At 36.5% G+C, this 18,112-nt stretch overlaps 2 protein-coding genes across 5 annotated transcripts; both read left to right on the top strand.

The window, feature by feature from the left end:
• The first annotated feature begins 780 nt into the window (after positions 1–780).
• LOC147542027 (GDP-L-galactose phosphorylase 1-like) lies at positions 781–5,696 on the top strand. Of its 4 annotated transcripts, none has more exons than XM_086672794.1 (8): positions 781–1,238; positions 1,610–2,128; positions 2,374–2,492; positions 2,572–2,631; positions 2,752–2,988; positions 3,360–3,539; positions 3,935–4,189; positions 5,287–5,696. In XM_086672794.1, the coding sequence occupies exons 2-8, from the start codon at positions 2,035–2,037 to the stop codon at positions 5,479–5,481; spliced, it is 1,140 nt and encodes a 379-aa protein (XP_086528920.1). In that variant the 5' UTR covers positions 781–1,238; positions 1,610–2,034; the 3' UTR covers positions 5,482–5,696. The 4 variants fall into 4 exon arrangements, 2 of the variants coding, with proteins under 2 accessions (XP_086528920.1, XP_086528921.1); XR_015239616.1 differs by having other exon boundaries at positions 1,139–1,238; positions 3,935–4,389; positions 4,656–5,696; XM_086672795.1 differs by having other exon boundaries at positions 1,200–1,334.
• A 1,568-nt stretch (positions 5,697–7,264) lies between these two features.
• Positions 7,265–17,255, top strand: LOC147542028 (GTP binding protein). Its single transcript, XM_086672796.1, has 12 exons — positions 7,265–7,692; positions 8,231–8,398; positions 10,073–10,196; positions 11,539–11,630; positions 11,826–11,924; positions 12,083–12,196; positions 12,548–12,612; positions 14,003–14,119; positions 14,762–14,837; positions 15,338–15,430; positions 16,449–16,499; positions 16,923–17,255. Exons 1-12 carry the CDS (start codon positions 7,606–7,608, stop codon positions 17,019–17,021), a joined length of 1,185 nt encoding a protein of 394 aa, XP_086528922.1. The 5' UTR covers positions 7,265–7,605; the 3' UTR covers positions 17,022–17,255.
• Positions 17,256–18,112: the final 857 nt, after the last annotated feature.

The raw sequence follows: 18,112 nt of genomic DNA on the forward strand, positions 1-18,112 counted from the left end.
CCTCCGACAAAGAAGCTTCTTCCCTTTTGTCGGATATAAGAGGAGGAGGAGAAGAAGCGACGACTTTTTGCCAGAGAAAACACGTGAGGTGGAGAAAGTTTGACGCCTAGGTTATTTATAAGATAGTAGTGGGAAAAGAATACATGTTTGACCCCTCACTCTTTAGCCGGTTCCTCGTTCACTTAGATGTTTGAAGCCTAAATTTTCAGTGTCGCCACATGTCGACATTCTAACCATGTGATTTTCTGCTTTCGCGGTTAAAAATTGAGAACTTCGTTTGTGTTAATAATTACATTCTATTTTGGCGTGTTAGACACACTCCAATATTTTCCTCATGGATAACATTTTATTAAGGGCGAGACAGTGGGTAAAAGATACATGGTATAAATTGTGTGTGCTCTTTATTTCTTGGAACCCCCATGCACCCACCCCACCCCCTATCACTGAATATTCATTTTGTCTGAGGAAGAGGATGGGAACCCTTTCAGCAGAATGTCAATACGTCATCTGGTAAGACTAGATGGAGACGATGATATCTTCATGTGATTTTACTAGACGAAGGTTCGCCTAACAACTCCTCGTGTGATTTTGCCAGAAGGAATACTGACGAAAGGGTTCATATCCCTTTCACCGGAAAGGGAGAGAGGAGAGAAAGGGGAACAAGGAAAGACAAAGAGAAGAAGGTTCGCCTAACAACTCCTCGTGTGATTTTGCCAGAAGGAATACTGACGAAAGGGTTCCTATCCCTTTCACCGTAAAGGGAGAGAGGAGAGAAAGGGGAACAAGGAAAGACAAAGAGAAGAAGGACGAGAGAGAGAATGAAAAAATAATAGAAAGTGGTGGTCACCAGGCAGAAGTGGTGGAAGGTAATACGAAGAAATTGTGTATAATTTTCTAAACGATATTATACATGGGAAAATGTCACAACTAACATGGATCCTAATCTTGTACAAATGAGTACAAAATAGAGGTGAAACTCATGTCATCCGAGCTCATTCATGTTCATCGAATCAGGACCTATTTCAGAAGTCAAACAGACATCTCATCAAGTCAACAAGTTCCTCCCAAGATATAGATTGGAGAGTCATCCTTTTCTTTTCATCAATTATCACCCATTTATCTCTAGTACACGTGGCCAAATAGCTAGGTTTTGCAATCTGGCCCATTATAAAGAAGAGAAGAAAATCCCGCCAGTAGGCGATCAGGAATATTTTCTTCTACCCACAACAAAATCCAAGGTAATAATATCTCTTCTTCTTCTTCGCTCTCGATTAAATTAGGGTTTCCATTTTACTGATCTTGAAGAAATTTGAAGAATCTGATGTCCTAAATAAGTATTTCATGTTGAAAAGTTAATTTAACTTATTTTGTCAACGTCAATTGCGTTTCAATTGGGGATATTTTGTGTGGTTACTTTGATTACTTGTTTAAGTTTAATTTGAACTTTCTTACGGTTAATTTTGTTATTCCTTCTTGAATTTATGTTATTCTCCTAATTTTATAGTTAGAATTGCTCTTAATAATTAGGGTTACTATAGAGTTTATAGGATTTGTTCAGCTCTATCATTGGAGATTTTGGTTAGTGAATGAATGAAGTTATTTGATGCAGATCGAAGGAAAGATTTTGGTATTCTTTCATCTAGTGAAGTTTATTTGGTGATTTAGGAGAGATTGAAAGAATTTGTTTCCAATTTTGTTGGAGTTAGTTATAAATTTCTGGGTAGGAAAGATTATTTGCAGCAAGAGAAAAGCTGCTGCTGGTCCTAGTCGGGCTGGCTTCTACAACTTCATCACGGCTCTAAGAGGAGAAGCACGTGTCGACGTTAGAAGGGAGAAACAATGTTGCCAAGCTTGTCCTAAGTTTTTGATTGCATCCCCTTCATTTCACGGCGGTCGGGGTGCCCTACCCTCTGCAGGCGGGCATCCAGCAGATTTAACGTTCCTTGCTGGTGGTGGTTGCTGAAAGAACTCAATATTTATTTTTCAAAGGTGAATCTAAAATTTAATATTGGACTTCCAACTCTTCTTATAAGCATGGGGATAGTCAATCCTTTTGAAGATGATTGTTGCTCGTTGAAGTATGGTGCTGCTTCTGAACAGTCTATGTGCCGCTATCTACACTTGCAAGGTTTGCTAAAACTGTCTAATCTGAGCCTTTCCTTTACTTCCCTGTGGGGTATTATGCCATAGTGCATAACTTATCATTGCTAATCAGGTAAAAAGTGTAGGATCGAGGTTGTAAATGTCCTTACAATTTTTCTTAACAACGATAAATTTATAGATGAAATCATGAAACGCTCCTTCTACTGCATAAAAAATGCATAAAATAGTGTCGTAATTGCCATTGATTTTTGTAATTGCAAAATATTTCAGGTTTCGAAGTTCCTCTCTATCGGGTTAGTAACCATTCTGCCTTGGACGATGGTGCCCATGATATGTCTTGCTTCGCCGCTGAGGAGCAAAGTTTGCTGGATTCTCTTCTCCTTGCTCAGGTACACCGTACACCACTTATCTTGCATCTCATGAAGTTAGTTAGAAAATATATTCTTACGCGCTATTGTTATTTTGTAGTGGGAAGACCGAGCTTGGAAAGGGCTTCTAAGATACGATGTGACAACATGTGAAATAAAGGTACCCCTTTTGGGTCTTAAAGTTGTAATAGCTTCTTAGGTTTCTGTCGTCAAGTAGGAAATAAGCTCTGCTCTTGATATTTACTTTAGAATCTCAAATTTGCATGTTTCCTTTATGCAGATAGTTGGTGAAAGGAGAAAGCTTGTTTGTCAGTTGAATGAAGAATGGAGTATGAGCTTTCCTCATGAAATTGAGAAGAAAAAAGTTATTCAGCAATGGGAAAGTTTCAGGCCTAGCTGTGTGAAAATCCAAATGCATGAGCTACTTTTAAGTGTTGCTAATGGAGAGAAAGCAATTCCTGAGCTCATTCATTCAACCACAGCGCCTAGTGATGCCAGCTTGATTTTTATTATCAGTGTAAATTTGAGAACTCTATCGTAAATTGGATACCTACACTTAATACTGTTTCTTATGACAAACAGGGTCAATCAAATACTACAAAAAAGAAAGTGGTTAAAAGGCCAATTTTGGCTAAGATTAAAACTTTCTATCTTTTATGTGTTTATTTGTTCCCCTAGACTATTTAAACCACAAGAATGATTAAATATTAAGAGGCTCCAATTCGGTTTCTATCAACCTTTCGCCCTGTAAATGATTAATGCTGCTGAATTGGCCACTCTTTTCTTGTGTAGATATGTGGTAGTATTTACTGAAAGAAAACAAACATCGATATTTTATTTCATCAACTCCACATTTGATATTATTAAATATCCGTTAATATTTTGCAGGGTAATCCTGTCGAGTACGGCCATGTATTCTTGGTACCACGTGGCTTCTATGGTCGTCCACAGTTCATGGATGCAAGAGTACTAAAAATGGTCACTACGGTTGCTATGGAAATAAACAACTTTTCTTTCCGCGTGTTCTATGAATCCCATGCATCTGACACCAATCATCTATATTTCCAGGTGAATAATGCTCAAGCTTTAATCTTTGATTCTTGTTCTATCAGCTACTTCTTGCTTACTATTTAATGTCGTAACAAATCAACAACCTCAACACTCCTTGCAGTGCAGATGGGTTTATGAAATGTTTATGTTATCTTTCTGTACATCGTGGTTATCCTCTCTCTTCTCCACGAAGACTATATAGTATCTCAATGAACTTTAAAGAAAATCGTAACACTTTGATACTGTATTTCATTAACGTCTTATATATGATGTCACCAACTCTGGATACTTACCAGAGCAGATGTACTTTTCTTGTGTTTTTTCTTATATCCGCAAATGCCAAACCTTCATTCTAGTCTTATGTGCTTACGAAGAAACTACGGAAATTGATTTTTTTTTCCTTTATGTTATAGGCGATGTACTTTGCAAACCCTTTACCTGTGGAGCTCATGCCAATCGTGACTGTATTTGGTAATTCTCAGAAAAAAGGAATACAAATTTTTGAGGTTGCAGAATACCCAATTAAAGCTCTTGCAATCAAGGGCAATGGAAACTTAAAGTTGCTGGTTGAGGTCGTTGCGAAAATATGTTCCTGCCTACAGAACCAGGATATCCCATTTTGTTTGCTGATATCTGATTGCGGCACAAAGATGTTCTTATTTCCCCAGGTAACTCTTCTCAGTCTGTTGATTTCATGATTGAGATCCACTGTCTTATTTTTTACAAGGCTGGAAAGGGATTATGGCTTCTTTGCTCAGAAGTACTAATTTAATCTACTAATTTCTCAAAGCTACTTTGACTTTGCGGCTATGGCGTAGTAAAACTGATAAATGAGAATGGTTTCTAAGTTGATATCTTTATTATGGAAGCATCCTAGGGATAATCCATAATGAGAATGGTTTCTAGATCCGAGAATGGTTTCTCTGGTCTAGATGTAGAAGACGTGAAAGGGATAATCCATAATTGGATTGGAACTAACCCAAAATTTAAATTTTCGTCTTTTACGGATGTAGTAATGAACTGGGAGGCGTGGGTTTTGTGAGATATCGTCTCGATAAAACTCGGGCAAACCATTGTACAGTTTTTCTCCTTTCTTTATTAATTCAAATCTATTTTCAAGAAAATAAATGGAAGCATCCTAGGAGAGCTGGGGGTTGGGATTTGATTAACAATGTATCATATAATCATACTACTAACACTGATATACCTTTTTTTTTATTGTGTTGATGTGTTCACCGTATCTCCTAGTTACTTGTATCCGAGTATCAGATACTCGCAGTCACTTCGATGGGTATACGTGAGATTTGTATATACATCTGTGTACTTGTACGAAATATTAATGCCCACAAAACTCCACTCTAGTTCAACGACATTCATGTATAATTTGACAATGATTGATTCAAAGTAAAATGAAATTGGAAGTACAATCCCTCCATAAATACTGCATAAAGGCGTCAAACAAACATTAACAATCTGAGCCGGCGAAATTGAATAGAAACATTTGTAGAAGTCGAACTCTGAATAATGTTTCAAGCTGCTCTTTTATTGATAATGATGTATACTTGGTTCCATAAGGGTGGGTAGAGCGGCTGACACCACATAGGATCTTGGAGATGTGATTTTTGTATTGTTTATTTGGTTTGAGAAAACGTTTGGTTTAGACTCGAACTCTTGCTTTACATTTTATTCACTTTTCTCCTTTTTTATTCTGACATAAAAGGTTTTCTGATTCTGACTTTGTTTGAATGACGAATCAAAATTGCAGAAATCGGCATCCACAACTTGCGCCCTGTCTGCTTGGGAGTGCAGTGGCTACTTCGTGCTCAAGGAAAGGCAAGACTTCGACCATGCTAGTGAGGATCTTCTAATGAATCGAATGTCTGCTGTATCCCTTGATGATGAAGCTTTCCAGACTGTGAAGCAGCTCTGTTGCAGTGTTGCAGGTAAGCTCACTTCTTGAAACTGAAGCTTACTACCATTTTATGTAAACACTCTAAGAAATCTTTCTCATGGCCGAGCCTGATATATATATATATACTTGTTTGCGGTTAGTCAATATTTGTAATAAGACTCATGGCTGAGCCTGAACAACTGCATCTGTTGGGTTTGCTTATTTTGTCTGAAGACTCGGAAAATTGATGGTATTGTGGTGTATAAAAATAAAATTTGGACAAACTATTCCTGATTTATGTGTCTTTCAATTCTGCTACATGTGTGGTAAAATTAGACTCCGAGTATATTCATTATGTTAGCTGTGTTTGTGCCTTTGTGGGGATTAAAACTTGTTTCTTTCCTTCGAACGGAGGGACAGAAAACACGGGGAGAAACCTTAGGCTGCGCTTGTTGCGCGGTAAAACATTTGGGTGTGAAAACTAATTCAGATGTGAAATCAAATTCAGATGTGATATCAAATGTGATTTTATGGAAAGAAAACTGTCATTTTCAAATGTGAAATCAAATTCAGATGTTCGATTAAGAATTTAAGAAAGGGATGTAGTAACTGGATTCTATGGATGCCTTTGATATTGTTTTTTTTCTTCTCTTTTCTTCCTCAAATCAAAATGGAGACTTTAGGGTGTTTTATCCAAATCCTAGATTCAGGTGAGAGGGAGTCCAATTTCAGGGTGTTTTGTTTTTGTTCAACAATGGAGGAGAAAAGCTGCTGGTAGGAAATACTTTACGGATGCGGGTGTTGGTCACTATTGAGATCTTACCGTTAACTTTTCCCATGATCAAATTTGAAAAAGAATTATCAGAAGTTTTGTTTGCTCTACTGAATAACGTTAGTGGTTTGCTTTAGCCTTTTATTCTCTGTGATGTTCTATTCAAATCTAGCTCAAGAATCCAACTTCGTCGACTCTATATATTTGAATGGTCAAGAGTAGATGGAATTTTTGAGTTTGTGTGGATGATGTTCTTATATTTCAAACTGTCTTGTGTTCTCATCTTTCTTCAACTTGAAGGAAACTAGTAGCTACTTCTGTGCAAGATGGCAGTAATAACCTATGAAATTGGTGGGGGTGTTGGTCGATGATGATATTATGGAACAAAGAGTTCCAAAATCGAGAGGGAGAAACTAAGTAGGGGGGAGTCTGTGAGCAGTGTGGATTTAGAATGAGAGAAAGAGGGGGAGGGGAGGAGAGAGAGTGCAAGCACAAGTGTGATGGTGATTTTTTCAAGTGTTTTAGATTGTAAAAATTTTCATTCAATTTTCCAACTTTTTTTTTTTCTTACGGGAAGTCGGGTTTTCTGGGGTTGAAGGAAATCCACTATTTTCCCAACACGTTGTTCCTATCAAAGAGTTGAAATCCACTTTCATTCGGAAATCAGTTTTTTCACAATATTTTCCCACGTATCAAACATAACCTTAAATCAATTATCCGGTAGTAACGTTCAAGTGGATGTTGAACATCTTGCCCTTCAAGTTTTCTATGCTTTGCATCGATTCAAGATGGACATTACAAGGTTGAATTGTTTTTATTTATTTTTACCGCCACAACAAAACCTCCACCACAACGAGATTTCAGCAACCACCACACTTTAACAACCATGCCACCACCCTCAGCTACCACATATTTCCACCACCATTAGTACTGCTTACATTATCATACGAACCACAACCAACCGATACTGTACTTTCACCACCATTGATACAAAACTATCGTCTTTTAACTGTGGCCTCACGATCGTGTCCCCTACCGCCACCACCGTTATACCACCACCACTCTAATCTTCACCAAAATGAAAAATTAATTATAATTAATGGGAGGATGTAGGTTTTGCTTTTCTTCCAAACTGTTTGACCCCAAGCTTGGTTCCACACTTCCACTTCCACATCAGTATAATCGAGTGTAAAGGGAGTGTAAAACCCTAGTGCAACTTTACACAGCTACACTCTCACAAGTCACCAAGTGAGGCAGCGTTCAGCTGACGCGGGAATTGTTCGTTTTAGGGTTAAATATATATAGATAGACAGACAAGCCATCTTCTCTCTCTCGCTCCTCGTTTTCTCTATCTATCTATTTAGAAACAAAAGAACCAGGAGATCCCGGTAGAAACTTAAAAAACCCTAGAAACTTCAATAATGCCTCCAAAGGGTGCTAAATCGAAAGATGTACCAGCTGAAAGACCCATTATGGGTCGTTTCTCATCTCATTTGAAGATTGGAATCGTAAGCTTCAAATCTTCTTCTTCCTTCCAGTTTCCTATCATTTCTATCTGATATATTAGCGTGTTCTTTTGTAGATAACTTAATTCGTTTTCTTTTTCTTCGGATTACTTTTGCGTAGTTATTGGAGTCATAAATTAGCCATTTTTCTAATTGATAAATTTACTGAAGAGGAGTGTCGATGAAGTAGGGTTTGCGTGATTGATTTCCCCCCCTCCAGTGAAAAATCAATTATTGTTATAACTGATGAAAATCACTAAACGTTTATTAAGAGCTACGTTCTTTTAAGCATTGAATGCATCAAAAACTCAAATATTAGAGTTGAGAACTTGAGATTTATGATGTAAATGTGAGAGTGTTAGTAGTGTTTACTGGTTATATGGATTAAGGTAAGCCACTAAAGGATCCTATGATTCTTATTGTGCCCTTTTCTTATTCTTTGTCAGTAGTTGCCATGTATGTTGGGTCTATTTAGTTCGATCTCGTAGTCAATTTAGTTGGCTTATGTTCTATTCTGAATCATTTACATTTTTATTTGCAGGTTGGGTTACCAAATGTTGGCAAGTCTACTCTATTTAACACCCTTACAAAGTTATCTATACCTGCTGAGAACTTTCCCTTTTGTACCATTGAACCCAATGAGGCCAGAGTCAACATTCCTGATGAGAGGTTTGAATGGCTTTGCCAAACGTTCAAGCCAAAGAGTGAGGTTTGTGTGGTTACTTTCCTCAAAACTATGGGCAACTTTTATTTTGAAAATGCATGTTATGTAGAATAGTGTCTCTTGCTTCTGTGTTTTTCTTTCCATAAAAATTATATTACCCAAGTGGTGTGTAGTTGTCTTGATCGATTCTCTCCTATCACATGATTATAGGTGTTCTTGATAAATTAAATAAACGATATTGTAAAGATTTGTAAGCTCTTTCTTAGTTTCCGTTGACCCAGTCTCCTCTTGCATACTTCGTACCTGATTCCCATGTAGCCTTCTGGATGAATTTGCGATCCAGTTCTCCAAATTTCGCATACCGGAATCTTCAGCGTAATCGACCTAAATTCTTTTTTAAAATTTATAAGCTCAATTAATTTAGTAGTTAACTACAAGAATTTTCGCAGTTAACTAGTTTAAATATTAAGTTTTATGAAGATAATATGTCTGAGAGTAGTTCCGTATCTATTACGCATGCATCATAGAGAGGATGAGTTGTGTAGAAAAATAGTCCGAAACAAACCGTCACTAAAAATATCGTACCGAAGAGGTATACCCCTAGTGTACTTGATAGTCACATTATAGCGTACTTGATACTCACATTATAGCGTATCACATACCGGTACCCGACCCATACCACATATCAGAGCTATCTGTGTTCCAAGTAAGATTGGACCTGCCAGTTTCTTTCCAGCAACCACTTTTTGATCTGTATTATACTTCCTATAATTGTTCTTTCCATTGTAAGAATCACGGGTAATTGTACTAATCTATTTTCCTTGTTTACTTTAATTTTTCAAACGTAATTGGAAGTGATTATAATTTTTCTTTTTGAAGATTTTAATTAAATTAAAGGAAAAAAAGAAAATATACAAAGATGTTGGGCCGTATAAAAGGCGGACCATGATCAGGCACTGAATCTGTTTAGAATTTTAGGGTGCTGTGATTTCCTCTTGAGTGTGGTCACGTGGTGGCTAGGTCATCCTTTTTGGAATCAGCCCTGATGATGTGAATCGAGATACCTTAAGGGTCTTCTAGGTCTTCTGTAATTCTTGTAAGGGCACCAATATAATTTTGGAAGTTATTTTTTTATTCACTTGTAATTGTAATATTTAAGTGTAGAATGATATGATGAGGATACTAGTGTTTGAGCAAGTTAACCCTTTAGAATTTAGATACATCAGTGGCAGAGAATGTGCACCCATTCTGATTTATGAATATTTGTAGTATAAAACAGCTCCATTTAAATCATAGTTTAGTTGGGAAACAAACACTTCATATGTGATCGGTGCTCCTGTTGACTAATACTTCCTTAAATTTCAAAATCCGATGAAACATGAGATGGTATGAAATGTGGATTGGAATCCACAAAATAATGGAGTAGGAAGTAAGGAGAGAAAGTTATGTTTTTTTTTTTTTTTTTTCTAAAAAAGAGGTCTAATGCTGTCATCAATCTAAGCATATGCAAAAATTATCTTCATCTGGATTCGCAGAGAATGAGTTTCTGCACCGGGAACCAGCTGTTTCCTGGTCCTGTTTTCTCTAACGGTCTAACCTAAGTTGCCCATGCTCATATATGTAATCAGCGAAAATAGATTGTATATTCTCATACTTGCTGCTTCGGATATAGTAATATTAATGTGTTCAATAACCATCATATGCTGTGATCTTGTACAGGTACCAGCTTTCTTGGAAATCCATGATATAGCTGGACTTGTTCGAGGAGCTCACGAAGGACAGGGGTTAGGGAATAATTTCTTATCACACATTCGTGCAGTTGATGGAATTTTTCATGTGCTAAGTAAGTTTTTGCAGCTTACAGCTTACTACGATATGAAGGCTGAATTCATGAATTTTTTAAGGATGTGCTTAAATGTTTTATAATTGATGTCAACCAAACTATTAAGTGGAGATATGTGATAGGTGGACGAGTCTTAATGCGATGAAAAATGTAATAGTTTGTTTGTCTACTCTAACTCATCCTTTGTTCGTTAGTAATATTCTGCACTATTGTGAAAACTGATTTAGTTAAATCACTTATAGTTAGCTATGTTGAAAAAGTTGAGACTAGTCCTCCATCGCCACTTGGCGACTCGACTAGGGTTGAAAACCGTAGTCAGGACTAATTTTGAATAAACCCCGACTCGGCCGGACTAGGGTCGAGTTGACTAGTCGGGACTAGGGTCGGTTTTTTTCCTTTTCCCTATTTCCCAAACCGAGAAAGGCTAATCTAGGGTTCCAAGCTTTGGCTCCTTCACTCATTTTCTCTTCTCTAAACATCAATGAAACACGATTGAAATATTTTGAAGTCATCTTCTTTACCAAACTTGATTTCTAGTACGTTTCTCTCTATCTTCTTCATTTTTCTTCTAAGTTCTAACAACTCTTTCTCTCTCTAGAAATCATAGGTTGATTTTTTTTCTAGAGAAACACAAATTAATGTTAAGTTTTAGTTGTTTATACTTCATTAATGTTGTAGAACTTGTTGACAAGTAGATTTGGCTCGTTAAGGTTAAACTTTTAGTGTTTTATATTCATTATGAACTGATTTTAGGGTTTAGGGTCTGATTTTTGGTGATTTTATACTCATAATGGACTGATTTTGTTCCTTTTTAGGTTGATTTGAAACAATAAAGTCCTTTTCTGACTGATTTCTTTGTCTTTTAATGTTGAAAGCATGTTTATAAGTAGAATATAGTTATTAGGGTTTGATTTCTCAGTCTTTTTTGACCGATTTCATAGTGTTTCATCTAGTATGATTTTAAAATTGGTTGGTCTAAACTTATTGATATTTGCTTTAATTTGATCCCAAATGTTTATATTTATTTATGCCTATATATAATTATATATACAAAATAAATTATATATTTATATTATGCGACTAGTCCCGTGTAAATACGACTAATCCTAGTCCCGGGTCTGCGGACTAATCTCCGTTGCCGCCTTTTTTGACATAGATAGTTAGTCACTGAAATAGTAAAAAATCGCAGTTTTAGACATAGCAAGCCGTGAATGAGCTGAACCGTTTGAGTTTCTATAGTACTCTAGCAGCACTTAGTCGTGTTCAACTTGTTATTCTTTTACACTAAGAAAATAAAATAAGTAGTTACAAGCAAGCTGACTTTTGTTTATGTACTCTTCAGGGGCATTTGATGATCCAGACATTATCCATGTTGATGATATTGTGGATCCTGTGAGGGATTTGGAGGTTATCTCTGAGGAGTTACGCCTCAAGGTACATCGTGCTGATATACTTCTAAACCATTGATTAATTTGTGACTTTCTGAAGAAAAGGCCATATAGGACTTTTCTTTGATTTTGGGAGTCTGTTATAGGACTTTGTATCCCTTTTCATTATTTAGTGGTAAAGATTCATTTTCTTGCTATCAGTTTCTTGGCTTACAACCTGTGTTTATATTTATAATCATAGGATATCGAGTTTATGTTGAGGAAAGTGGACGATCTCGAGAAGAGCATGAAGAGGAGCAACGACAAGCAGTTAAAAATCGAACTTGAGTGTTGTGAGAAGGTACGAGTCTCACTCTCTTTAGAAGATTTAGTTTATAAGATGTATATGCAGCCAGCAGCCCGTTTTCTATCCTTAACTTTGTTTCTTGTTCTTGCTCATGTACTGGTTATTAGTTAACTTATGCTATATGATATGACACTCTTTATGGTGTGCTGCAGGTTAAAGCATGGCTTCAGGAGGGAAAAGATGTTCGTTTAGGAGACTGGAAAGCTTCTGAGATTGAAATACTGAACTCCCTGCAACTGCTTACAGCCAAGCCTGTTGTATACTTGGTATGTAGGTCGTTGATAAACAATGAATACTTTTATGCAGTCATAATAAACATAGGTTCACTGATAATTTATAGTATGAACATCGAGACAGTTACTATCTAATATTTACTGCATAGACTATAAAGAATAATATGGAGCCTGGCAGAAGATGTCTAGGACCTCTGTATATTATCTGGGTCAGGTAAAAATGGGATTTACAAAAGAAAATGGGTACCAGGCCAAAAGAATTCTGGACAACCAATCAAAATCTTTTAATGCTCGACTTTGTTTTCTTTACTTACAAAACCAAACTCTGTTCCCTTGAAGCAGCTAGTATATATTATACGAGCTTGATGTTGCTATCTTAAACAGGTTAATATGAACGAGAAAGATTATCAAAGAAAGAAGAACAAATTTCTCCCCAAGATTCATGCTTGGTATGTTCATTGTGTCCTGTTATTTTCTCTTAATGGACCATTTTCTACAGTCTGCTATTTCTGCATCCACCTTTGATATATGATTAGAGAGGTGGTGATTTTGTTGAGACCTAGTTAGTTTCATGGATTAAGAATACCTGTAAAATCTACTATAGAAGTATGTCGCTGTACTCTATGCTACCGTCTTTATGGTCTGTTTGGTTTGTGATTTTGTGATGCAAATTTAGGATGTGAAATTAATTCTCTCCTCATCTCCTGTGAAAGAAAATAATTTTTTTCTTATCAGAAATTTAAATGTTATTGTTTCTTAAGGTTTCATTTAGGGAAGAAAGAAACCGCAAATCTTCATTTTTAAGGTTTTACCCGTATTCAATTTGCGATGAAAAATACCCCCAAAATCTTATATTAAGATTCAATTGAATCAATCTAGAGTTTGGATTCTTGAGTGATTCAATCAGTTTAGGGTTTTAGTGTTTGCATGCAACATCAATTGAATCAATTTAGGGTTTGGATTCTTTGCTGGATTAAATTGAATCAATTTAGATTCTTACTTGACTCAATTGAATCTATTCAATCCTTATTGAGTGGATTCAATCAATGTAGGGTTTTGACATGACATCGTTTGAATCAATTGAAATTGGCAGTCGTTTCTTCGACTTGCAAATGTAACAACCAACATTTTTGAGCTTGTTTATGCAGTTGAAATTACCAGGAAAAGCATTTGAAGACTTTTTGGTTACATCTTAATCCAAGAAGTCCAGGAATGTTCACCAATGAGTGGCCATTTCTAGTGTTAAAAACGGGCCCTTGAAGACATTGATACAAGTCCAAATCCATGGCCTAGTAAATTCTTCGTTCACATTAATTAATTAATTATAGTACAATGTTGGTAGCGTGGGCAGGTCCTCGAATACAATTGTAGTCTGCCTGAGTGCCTATAAAAGAACAAAATGTGATTCTTGGAGTTGGATAAGTACCACTTTAAAATTGAGTAAGATTCGAATGTGAAAATGGGTTAACTGCACTTTTGCTTTATTTTATAAGTTGTTTGTTGAAGGTAGCATGGTTGTTTCAAGGATGACAATATATGCATTTTGAGATGAAGTTATCTTGAAAGTCTTTTGAAGTGACGTGGTAGTTCTGTGAAACTGCTGACTTCTGCAAATATTTACATTACTTCATACTTCACACTTGCACAACTAGTTTGACTTTTGATGTGTTGGGTTGATTAAACAACTACCTGTGTCATGCTTTATTTAAGCTGTGGTTCCTTGAAATAAATATATAACATCATCAGGTTCAAGAAAGTAGCTTTGGGGACTTATATGTTAACATACAGTCATGCACAATACTAAAATTCCATTTTTGTATTTGACTGGACACGTTTCAGGGTCCAAGAGCATGGAGGTGAGACAATAATTCCTTTCAGCTGTATTTTGGAGAAGACTCTAGCAGATATGCCAGAGGATGAAGCTGCCAAGTATTGCGAGGAGAACAAGCTACAGAGGTAAGTCCAATCTCAATTAATCAGCACTCGATATAAGAATGAATGACCTCTGAAAGGAATCAAACTGAAGTACTTTGTAGGCATAAAGCCGTCTCTGTACCAGCCATATAGTTCTTGATTTAGGCTCTGCCCAGGCTCACTAGCCTACTTTCACAATAGTACATCGCCTGATTAGTCTAGGCACTGATCACACATTCACACCCACAAGTCCTAGCCCTTATGTAAGACAAGGTGTTATCTTATAATCAGGCTATGGAAGGTCTTCCTATGGGCTGTGCAATCCACATAAGATTAAGGTTCACACCAGTATAACCTGGAATATAACTTCTAAAAGAATAATTCTGAAATGGTGTGACCTTTAAACCCCTAGTTTCAAGCAAACTGTTTGAAACTATGCACGAGCAGATGGTTACGCATGGGCACAAACCAATGTGACCAAAACAAAACATCTGAAATTTTTCTATGGTAGGACCTCGTGTCTCTGTCCAATTCCTTGTACTACTGTACTTTGCAGGGACATGTTAATATAAATAACATAGATAGTTTTCAAAATATAATGATAACATAGATAAGTTCATATGAATCTATGTTTGTATTCATCTGTAAATTTATTTTGAATTTTCTTGGGTGGTTTGGCTGCAGCAACCTTTCAAAAATCATAAAGACTGGATTTGCTGCAATTAATCTCATTTACTTTTTTACAGCAGGCCCTGATGAGGTAACAATTATACTAATCTATCATGTGATATTTCTTTTGGCATTCATCTTTTTAATGTTTTCCCACCATCACATAAGAAATGGTCCTTCACTTGCAAACCTAAATAATTGTATGATGTAGAACTCTCATGAAAACTGATTATCATCCCCTGAATCCTAGTGCAAAAAGAGGCAAAGCAGTGGAATTCTAAACCCGCATTGTTCTACCTATTTAGCATACGGCAAAAACAAACACTAAACCATATTTAGAGTTTAAACTTAAATAATTCCAATTAATTGTTTGTCTCGAGTTTGGAAAATACTTGCCTCATTGACAATGTGGGGGGTGATATCTTTTTTCTGCTTGGTGAAGTTCTGTAAGTAGGAAAGAGAAACTTGAAAATTAGCTTGTCATTGTCGTAGGTTGCTTGCGGGATGTTTGTTTTTGAGTTGGTCTGCTGTAGGATATATCTTGTAGCATAATCCATTTGTATGTTGACTTGACAAGCTACGTTCTTACAGGTAAAGTGCTGGCAGATTAGACGCCAATCAAAAGCTCCTCAAGCAGCAGGTGCCATCCATACCGATTTTGAGAGGGGGTTCATTTGTGCCGAGGTATTTCTTCTTTTACACCACCCCTACGTAAACATTTAGAATACCACTAAATCAAAGGGATTGATATAGGGTTGCAAAGGATATTCAGGTCAAGAACACGGTTGAATCAGCCACTAAATCAGGAAAGATGAGTGACCATAGATGGATAAATTAAAGTACCTAGAATTCATGGGAGAGAAGGAAATGGAAAACTTCACATAATTAGTGGATAAGAGAAAGAAATCTAGGAAATAACTTGAACGACAACAATCATCTTCATTGATCGTAACCAAACATCAAAACAATATAATAGTGCTATGGCCTTCACACCAAAAACTTTTCGGCTTTACTTTTGGTACCTATTAATTGATCTGTTACCATATTAATCTCACCGTTTAGAGAGAAATTCTGAAAGCTGCATCTTCAGCATGTTAACTACATTTCAGTAAACATCCTCCTTACAAGTCATGACCTTTCTTGTAATCTCAATTTGGTGGAGCTCTATAAAAAATCAAAGGGAAAGCGGGAGAATCGTTATATTTGAAGTTTTGCTTGATAAAACTTTTAGACCTTGCTTGGTTTTCTGGTAGTATTTCCTGGATGTTAGGACTTAGGAGTGCTTCAACTCTTACAGGATCTTGGTGGAGATGTCTAGTATTTTCACTTTAAAAGTTAAGGCAATCCTTATATTTGACTTTGCACAAATGAAAACGAAAGATCAATTAGAATTCTTAATCCCTCCAAAGCTTTTGGCCTTGAAATATATACCTTCTCATTTACGATAGCTCTCTCTATAAGTAACAGGGCATGGTGTTAATATATCATTTCTATGATCATTTTATATATTTTCTCTGCCAGAAATACACAAGCTCAAGGGCTAGAATCCCAACTATTGATGCCTTTGACTAGCAAATATCTACAATAAATATCATCTATAATATTTTGTGCTGGATTTGGAATACATATATTTTGTGTAAAGTTGCATACAATGTGCCTCGATTACTATAATGACTAACAAGCATAACCTTCACCTTTCCAGGTAATGAAATTTGAGGATTTAAAGGAGCTTGGCAATGAATCAGCTGTGAAGGTACGCCAATCTCAACTTCATGTCTTTCAGCATTCTTTTATATGTTCTGGCAAAAATTTGGAAATTCGGTACCACTTGGTATCCTGTCATTTTTCGCAAACATTTAGTAGTTTAAACATTTGGAAGTTCTGTGGCCTACCTATCCACTGGTTCATATACCTGCAAAAGTTCACTCTGTATCAAGCAGAACCCCAGTTTTGTAGTGTAGTAACTACTTTTTAAATACTTGCGGAGGACCAACTTAATTTTATATTGAGGAAGTCTGACATGAGAAGTTACACTTTCCACTCACGATGTGTTTCTAAGCAAGTTATAGATAAATACTTTCTTTACGTGACTTGTTTTACATCCTCAACATTTATGTGTCTTTTAAGAGGTTCGGTATAGAAAGTGTTGATTATAATCGATGTTATATAAATACAGGCAGCTGGAAAGTATAGGCAAGAAGGGAAGACATATGTGGTCCAAGATGGAGACATCATATTTTTCAAGTTCAATGTTTCCGGGGGAGGTAAGAAGTGAGGAAGCCTCCTCATCTTCATCCTCGCTTATTCTAAAATATAAGATACACGCCGTTTAGGTTTATCACTTGAATTTGTCGTGTCTGAAATTCGCCATCCGATAAGACCTTTTAACATCTAGAATGTCATTCATGAGATGTGTTTCCTTGTGCTTGTGTTTTCTGCACTAGATCTAAAATTTTCACTTCTTTTAAGTTCATTTTTTAATAGCTAAAACCCTAATCACCTTCTGTCATTGATTTTCCTTTGTTGAGGTTTCCCTTTTTTGTCGTTTTCTTTTATTTCCATTTTATATGGAGTATTATTTGAAAACACTTGCAAGATTTTTCTTACAAGGAGGGTGTTTCATGCTTTTAGATTAGGGGTTATTTGTTAACTTTCTTGGAAGTGTTCAAGAAAAGGAAAAAGGCAAGGATAAAGAAGCTCTGCCACTGAGGAACTTTTTCGGCGTCACCGTGGGAGTTTGGGTTCACACTTGAATGACTTAGTTACCCTTACGATTGTATTGCCATTGCAAGGCCCAGTTTCTGGCAGTGTCTGTGGTATATATCGTTAGTTAATCAAGTGGGATATCGTCTCCGTCCGGAAATTATTGGAATGAAATATGCATCATGTTCGACAATAGAACTTTCACTTGCCTTAGAGGTTCAGGTTTTGCATTAAAGAAGTCGGTTACTTGATGGAATGTTGGCGTGTGCGCCTGGAGCATGAGAAAGAGAATAGAAAATGATAGATCTGCTTCCTTGTGAGAATAAACTCTAGTGCTTGGAGCTTTCTGGCAACCATCTACCTCCGGTTTCTTCAACTGGCCTTTTGCGCGTAAAAAGACCCAAATTTTCCCGGTCTACTCAAATCCCAAGAGGTGTATAAATATCAATCCGGACTCCGAAGTCCCTCTTAACTTCTCTCCTCGCAGTTTCATGTCTTTTACGGAGTCGGATGCATCAACTAGAAAGAATTAGTATGATCTAACTTGGACCTAATAAGGATATTACCATTCAGGAAAAGCTTCTGTATTCTTAGAACTACTGTGAGGAAATACATGTAGTCTGTACTCCATAGGATCCACTGGATTACCTCCGGAAGGTTTTT

The sequence above is a fragment of the Eschscholzia californica genome, unplaced genomic scaffold (genome assembly GCF_041429995.1).
Source record: "Eschscholzia californica isolate CP2 unplaced genomic scaffold, dmEscCali1.0.p SCAF_4, whole genome shotgun sequence".
Lineage (NCBI taxonomy): Eukaryota > Viridiplantae > Streptophyta > Magnoliopsida > Ranunculales > Papaveraceae > Eschscholzia > Eschscholzia californica.